Source organism: Pundamilia nyererei, unplaced genomic scaffold (genome assembly GCF_000239375.1).
Source record: "Pundamilia nyererei isolate P.nyererei 1_Seehausen unplaced genomic scaffold, PunNye1.0 scaffold00192, whole genome shotgun sequence".
Taxonomy (NCBI): domain Eukaryota; kingdom Metazoa; phylum Chordata; class Actinopteri; order Cichliformes; family Cichlidae; genus Pundamilia; species Pundamilia nyererei.
In genome coordinates, this window is record NW_005187593.1 from 46936 (window position 1) to 55542 (window position 8607).

The window sequence follows — 8607 nt, forward strand, 5'->3', positions numbered from 1 at the left end:
GAACAACTGCTTACAAGAAAAAAAAGGAGGAAAATTTCAGCTTTGCATGATGAAAATACTTTTTTGACGTTTTGTTTCAATGCTGCACTTAAATGATCTGGCTTCATCTGGACTGCCACGATACCCCAACAAGGTTTAAAATACCGTTTCAGAGGTTTAATGTAACAGTAAACAAGTTTTGGATGTTTATTCCTCCTTTTTCAGTGATTTAGAAGACAGCTGTGATAGTTCCCTGGTATCCGTACGCTAACTGTGAATCTGCAGCCAAGGAGACAGTCGGCTTAGTCTAGTCTAAGACTACAAACAGGGTAAAGCAGCTTGCCTCCGTGCAACAATCCAACTCTTAATCCTGTCTGATTTACACAGTAAATCCCGATTCAAGCATGAAACAAAATGTCATTGGAGAAATGAGCTTCTTATATTCCTGATATCTGAGTGCAGATTTAGGGAGCAAGCATGCGAGTGAAGACCTCACACGTGTTTTATTTATATTATTCTTTATATTTTTGTGCCGGTTTATCGTTGTTTTTCTAGTTTCTCTTGCTTTGTGTCTCTGCCATCACGTTTAGCTTAGTGTTTGTCTTCGTCTCTCTGAGTTTACTTCCTGTTTTACTTTGAACATGAACGTGAACCATAGTTCAACGTGCTTCCTTCCCTGTTGTTTGTGTTGGCCGCATTAGATACAAAGGGGTGGCACTGGCAGAAAAGCCTGTGTATAGAGAATCTACACAAATGTCCAAAAGTGCTTAAACTTTTTGTAGACAAGTGCACATTTTATAGCGGTAACTGGGCTTTAGCTATTTCTAGCTTTCTGATTTTGAAACTGATTTTTCCACCACATAAAGACTCGTCTAAGTTTTGTTTTAACCTTCAGATGATTGAAAAAAAAAAAAAAAATCTTAAACAGTTGCTAAAGTTATCATTTCTCCATTTTTAACACAGGGCATTAAATCCATTCTGTAAATTGAGGTATTCTAAGTGTCCGTAAAAACGATCATCATTTATGCTCGGCAGCTAACGTTTTTTGACTGGCAATTTGTTCCCAGTGATTGTCATGCCCAGTTCCAAAAGATGGCGATGATGAAAACTCTCATCTTGAGGCTTCACAACACGACTTTGCTCACCAGCGAGTGACGTCATGGTTGCTACGTCCGTATTTACGCTGTCTGTGATTGTGTGAGGTGTCCAGACTGGGGGCCATGGGCACCACACACTAAAGCGTGCTCCGCCCATGTTTTGAACTCCTTGTTCAACAGTGAGTCAACAACATAAAATGAAGTAGCTATTAAAATGTAACAGTTTTAGTGGTATTTTATTTTCTTAAAAAAAAGAATGAAGTCTGCGTACTCTGACCTTTATCTTAAGTGATGATACTGCAGTAAAAAAAGGTGTGTGTGTGTGCTGTTTTAGCTCTGCTGAAAGGTTGTGTGGAGGTGAAACGTCTAGAATAACTCTGAATAACTTCTTTTTTTTCTGTCTCAGATGATTTAGTTGTTATAGTTATGAGCTTTATCCACATGTGCTTGTGTGTGTCCCACCCCAGCAGCTTCTGCTGAGTTTCCACATTTTGGTGCCACAGTGAATATGTCAGTTTAACATTTTCCATACCAAGAAACATCAAAACTGTTGAGCAACTGTTTATTTATGTCCAGAAACACACAAACACACACTTCAAATGAAAAATGGTTACAATTTCTCAGTCGTCTGCTGTCTACATAAAATTGTTTGGCACTGTCTGTTAATGAAAACGTCTCCACAGTCGACAGACTCGGCTTTTTATGACAAAAGTCATAAAACAGTTTGGAAATGCTGCAAGTTTAAATCCTCTGCTCATACTACAAATGTTGAACTGAATTGCATATTAGGATTTTTGAAGATCGTGTCACATATACTCTTCCATATCTGCAAAACAGTACCAACATTTGTCTATTGGTTTGGACTAAAATATAACAAAGTGTCTTTAGTACGAGAGCCAGAAAAGGTTCACTTGCATCACAGAATCCTTCAATCAGCAGATACGTGAATACTTACACTTCTGTCAAATTATATTTCATATAGTTTTATCTCATTTACTTCGCTCTACAAGTTGAAGACAAACACTTTTGCAATTTAGATTAATGCAGAGAGTGTTTTATAATTCAAGTATCCAAAATATGTTACCTGAAAAAAAACTTTTTGTTTACAGCTGTTTGTGGAAGTCTTTCCTCTAAATGATTATGGTAACCACTGGTTACTGGGGAAAATGTGTATCCCCAAGTGGCTGACAGGTGGTCGCTGGAGGCTGTCACTAGAATAAGTCACAGAAAGGAGGCTGCATCAATAACCTCCCTGAAATTGCTTTTGTTTGTTAGCACTGCTAGACTTACCTGTAGTCTACATGACATTTGGAGTGCAGAAACAGAAAATTCTTGTGTAAAAGTTTTGCCTTAGCGCACAACCAAACAATGACTGTTTGTAGTTTTTACAGTTTCACTACTGATCAGCTACTTTTTGCAGAAAAGCCAGTGTTTTTCACAAAACTACGGGTAACTAGGGCAATCAAAGTTTTTTAGGGCAGCACCATATACCTCTTTTGAACCAATTTCTCCTAGCGAATGACAGCAACCTCAAGCAACTGCGCACCAACAGGTTGGGGACTCATCAACCAGTCAGGAAGGCTGTGTTACTGAAAAGAGAACTGCTCATTTCCAGATCTATATATTTATATTTTATTTTTGGACTCTGCCAGAGGAGCTTTACATCTGCAGATCTGCAGGATCCTTAATTATCCCTGACACAGACACAGGAATGGTCAGGATCTACAGGTCTCACCTGCTACACATTTCATCCTTTAAAAGTATTAAGCTGTTAACCAATTTCTGTGAATCTCGCTCCAACTAGTATCTGAAGTCGGCAACAGTGAACTATAGTTTAGTTTTGTCCTGACTACAGGCAGGATAATGTTCACAAAATGTGCCAATACACCAAGACAGTAGTAAGAGCCGTCAAGGTCAAAGCATAAAATAGGATTTCAAACACTGCTGTGTTTCAGGTTAAATCTCAACTGACAAAAGACAGACAGAGAAACAGAATAAAGCCCCAAATTAAGCAGCAGAATAAACTCTGGGAGGAACAATGTAGAAAAAAAGAGCAGAAACCTTTTCCCATGCTGATTTTACAGCTGCTCTCCACTGGTTTGGCTTGTGTGTGTGTGTTTGTGTGTATTTACTTTAATGTGACCTCACCCCGGCTCTAGCATATAGCTGTTAATGAGCAACCATAAAACTCAGAGGGAAAACCCATTAAAATTCCTTCTTTTCTTTTTTAAAGTTGCCTTCCTAACTTTAAAACCATTACCTTGAGTTCTGTTCCCGCTCTCCTTCCTACTGAGTTACAATATAAAACCCTTTCAAATAAATATGTGCACACTGAGATTCATGCTGTTTCTCACTGTTAACTCTGACTTTGTGACGTTGTGGCGAGGACTACAGTGCTGTGAAAGTGTTTGCCCCTTCTTGTTTTCTTTGTTTTTGCATATTTGTCACACTTGTTTCAGATCATCAAACTAATTTTAATATTAGGCAAAGACAGGCCGAGTAAATACAAACTACACTGTTGAATCCAAAAATCACTTAAATAGAACCCGTGTGACAAAGTGAAGCAGACCAACACATGAAGCCATGATCTAAAGAAACAGCTGAAAAAGCTGAAAGTCACTGACATCCATGAGTCTGGGAAGGGTTGCAAATACTCCAGTGAACCATGGTGGTGGTAGTGTGATGGTCATGAAACCATGAATTCTGCTCTCTAACAGAAAATCCTGGAGGAAAATCTCTCACCATCAGTTCATGCCCTGAAGCTCAAGCACCCTCAGCTAGTCCAGCAGGACAAGGATCCAAAACACACCAGCAAGTCCACTTCGGAGTGCTTCAAAAACAGCAAAATTAAGGATTTAGAATGGACTAAAATCCTACTGAGATGTGCTGGCGTGACCTTAAAGAGATTGTTCATGCTGGAACACTTTTCTGTGTGGATGAAATAAAACAATTTTGTAAACACAAGTGGGCAAGAAGTCATCTGCAGCAATGCTAATCGCCTCATACTATTTCACACCCCTAGAGACCAGACATGGTGTCTAACATGCAGCCTGCTAAATGATCTTCGCAGTGTTTTGGGAGGTTCTCTTGTTACCTTATAATATGAAGCACCTTGAGGATTTAGGCTTTTTATACAATTAATTAAACAAAACAAAAAAAATACCTTCTTTTGCTGAGAGTTTTCGGTAGACTTGGGTAGGTGGTTCTACTTTTCTGGCACACTTGAGATCGAATTGAGCTTCATGTGGCTCAGACACTAAAAGGAGTTTGACACCTGGCCCTGACGCAACTTTCACTTAACTCTGGAAGTCCTCCTCCTGTGTGCAGAAATATTTCCCACGGTTTCCAGCTCCTCTAAATGTCGGCTTCATGATCTGTAAACAGCTGTTAACTGCTGGGACTCACTTCAGGGCCAGAAAATCTGTTTTTCCATACAGTGCCATATTGTGTCTGAGCCACTACGCATCTGCTAATTGTACAGTATACTATGAAATTTAGCAATCATTTTTCTTTCTGCTTTGTTTGTGGTTATTTTATTAAGTCAGTGGGAGTCACCAGTAATGATCAGGGACAGCAGCATTGGAGGAAAAGCTGAAGGTAATGATAAGAAATCAGTGTTCCCTATCATTAATGGTCTTTACAGTAACTCCGGCTATTTTCCTGAAAACCCAACGCGGCAGTTAATGTGACATCAGGCCCCAATAAATCATCCTCCACTGACTGGGTGGTGTTAAAGAGGCTCCATTAGAGCCAAAGATCAGTCGCCTTCCCTGTGCCGTCTTGGTTTCCTCTCGTCTGCCCATGTTTGTCTTTCCCAGCACAGAGGAAATAGACCTGATTCCCTCTTTCTCCCCATCACTCATTAACTGTCTCCCCCTTCAGCTAAACCTATCACATGGCAGGACTATAACTGGTACACATATTGTACAGCCTCTCCACAGGAGGTTGTGTAAATGTTATCTCCGGTTACTAAAGTTCAAAGCAATAACGGGCTTGTATCTTTTGTCAGTTTCAAAAATAACTAAAGTTTTGACGCCCCTGCAGTTGACTGGAACGCAAACCCGCAGATGTTTCTGCAAAAGTTTTACTGAATAAAAATCAAATGCAGGAGAATATAAGTAATAATTTTCAAAAAAATGACATTTGTATTGGAAAGTGTGATAAAGGAAAGAGGTCCAAGAATAACTAAAGATACATAAAAAAAGAAAGAAGAACCATTTTTAGGCCTCAAGGGGGAAAAATAACTTGTTGTGGTTGGTCAATATTTATTGTCTGTTAAGAGTTCTGTTATGACTAGAGGTAATTTAGGACATACATTAATCTACTGTACAGAAAAAAAGCACATAGTGACAGTTTTTACTTCTATCTTTTATAGATATTAGCTTTATTAATCCCATACTAGGGAGATTTCCTTGTTACAGCAGTACAAGGATTATAAAGTGAATCAGTAAAACGAAATTAGAGATATTATCAAAAACAATAAAAATAGAAAATAAAAAGACATAAAAATAAGATACAACAAAAAGAAATTGATAAGAAAACTCAATAAGAAAAGAAATCAATGAGTAAAGAGTAAATTGTACTATGTACAAAGTATACTACAAAGAGTAAAACACACTAGAAGAATTAGCTTATTGAATTGACCGTTTACCTAATTAAACACTCAGTAGTTTAACATTAAACTTCGAGTGTTTCCTCTCAAGCTGTTTGAGTTTCGCGTGCGGTGTTTGCACTGTTTTTGATGCCTGCTGACCTACTTCTTGATACGCTGTTCTCACGGGACGCTAGTATTACACTCTTGAGTAAATGCCTCCAAACACTGGCTGGCTGCTGTGTGAGATCACTGTCACTGTGATAACTAACACAGGTGTGTGTATGTGGGTTTGTGTGTGTAGCTCAGCTATTGCTGACAGGCATCCACATCTACACTTCCAACTCCAATAAACATTACAAGAGCGAGAACCCGGAATAGAAATCTAATCTGGGAGGGCTGTTTTATTCCTGCCCCCAAAGAGCCAATCAGCAGCTCTAACAGACATGATTCACGACAACTGCAGCTGTGTGGTAGTACAACGCAAAAGGTATAGCATACGTACATACAGGTAGGTGGCTGTTTTTCTGTACCTGTAACTATGTTTGCATTCAGCTGTCCAGGGTGTTACAAACCAGCTCTAAATGATGGATAACAAGTGACAGTGAGATAAGATAACGATTTTCACTGCTATGCAGATGATACCCAGCGTTATCTATCCATGAAGCCAGATGACACACACCAATTAGTTAAACTGCAGGCGTTTCTTAAAGGCATAAATACTTGGATGACCTCTAATTTCCTGCTTTTACATTTAGATAAAACGGAGGTTATTGTAGTCAGACCTAAAATCTTAGAAACATGGAGTCTAACCGGATGCTTACGCCTTGCGGCTTTACCTTGTCCTTCAGTAAGACTGTGAGAAATCTTGGAATTCTTTCTGACCCGGATGTGTCCTTCAACGTGCATATTAAACAAATATGAAGGTCTGCTTTCTGTCATTTGAGAAATATCTCAGAAATTAGAAATATCCTGTCTCAGAATGATGCTGTAAAATTAGTTCATACATTTATTACTTCTAGGCTGGACTACTATAATTCATTTTTGTCATTGTGTTCTAAAAGCTAACTGTCTCCAGTTCATCCATAATGCAGATTTCCTGGGAGTTTTTCCTTCCTACTGTCACCAAGTGCTTGCTTGTTGGGTTTTCTCTCTGTTATTGGATCGTGATTGGCACTATATAAAGAAAACTGCCTTGAAAGCCATTAGCCAATGAGTTTAACCTGGATAAGCTAATCCTTCTTTCTGACACTTAAAAAGGCGAAAATTTAGAAAATAGGGCTTGAAATCAGACTTCTGTGTGTAGCTTGCAGTCTCTCAGTGTGTCTGTGTGAGTTCTCTGTGGCTTCCTCGTACAGTCTTTGGACTTTAGGAGGAATTGGTGAGTCTAAATTGGCTGTAGTGTGCCTGTGAATGGCTGTTTGTGGTTAGGAAAATGCATGGATGGACCTGAAATGACGGAGAAATGACTGCAGGTTCACAATCAACAACTGACTTGATCACATACACAAAGACACACTCAGACTTCACTACTTTCTCCAAAACACGAGCACTCACGACTGCCTTACGGCGGCATATCACGCCGTTATCTCAGGCATTCGGTTTGTAGCCGACGTCTCCGCCACAGACCTCAGACAGACAGTCGCTCTCTCACATGATTCAGCTGTCTTAAAAAAAACCTTACAGGCAACATTGCATTTTTGACACGTTTTCAAAAACAACAACAAAAAGGGGAATTTAAATGTATTATTAAAAGAAAAGTACATGCTCATTATCAATCAGTGACTCAGCACACATACAACCCGTTTAACTGAAAACACATGCATGTCTGCTACACATCTGTGGCCACACACACCACAACCACACCAGAAATGTATTTTTAATAACTGACACCTAAAAGCCCACAAAAGCTCTTTACTCAGCATTACTCAGCACTATTAGAAAGCAAATGTGCTCAGCATTGGTTTGAAATTATGCTGAGCTAATCCTCCTCCTCCTCGAAGAATAAACCCACACCAGTGTTGATGAACACGAGAGCCAAAACCACTCTTAGAAACTCAGTGGAGTTTACAACAATGTCACTGCCAGATGGGATGTAAGCAGTGAGGTGTGACGTTGGTTTGATCAAGAACATGATGGGAATCTAAAGAGGATATAATGGAGGATATTATCTTATACTTTGTCTTATCTATCATCCCTGATGTCAGCAGCATGAATGGTTGTATGTATGGAGGGATAGACGGATCAAAAACTCAACAAGAGAAAAACTCAAAATCCAGAAGCATCACATTACTTCCATTTAATTCCCAGCCATCTTTTATCAGGGTGGGACTTAGAGACAGCCATACTTCTATTTTTGGACTATCCTAGAGCAGCTTTGCATGATTCACACAGTAGCCAAACATAGAGAAAAATATCTGAATCTGAACATTTAGAGCAATCTAAAGTCCGAGCTGTTTGTTCACAGGGATTACTTGTACATTAGATATATTATATCACAAAAGAAGAAAAAGCCCAATAGGACCCCTTTTTATGGATTCAGGAAGAAGATTTAATTGATTATTACACTTAAAACACATTTAAAAACTAACTTTTAGTGCTGTTATATCACAGTTCCTCTCTGTGTTCTGTTCATTTGCTGACTCATCATTAACTTATCTGTGCATATATAAATATTTAGCCACTAAAATGTGGATTAGTGCATGAATACAATAATGGGAGGGTTTTAACTTGTATAAAATGGAATGTGACTGTTGACCGGAGAAAGACGAGTGGTTTATTTATTTTAATAGAAGTGTTGTGATTCGAACACGTGAGTGTTTGCACGCTGATCTCTCTCTTTTTGCCAGTGTCACACATCCTGTAACTGTTTCCTATGAAGGAAATAACTCTAGCTGGCTGTGCTAACACACACACACACACACACACACACACACACAC

General features: G+C 39.0%; 1 protein-coding gene across 1 annotated transcript in view; it reads right to left on the reverse strand.

Moving 5' to 3' along the window:
* Positions 1-7648: 7648 nt before the first annotated feature.
* Positions 7649-8607, reverse strand: part of LOC102197624 (uncharacterized) — a 15090-nt gene continuing 14131 nt past the window's right edge. Inside the window, exon 3 of the mRNA XM_005747271.1 lies at positions 7649-7810. Coding sequence (XP_005747328.1) covers positions 7649-7810 — 162 coding nt within the window. The remainder of the gene's footprint in view (positions 7811-8607) is intronic.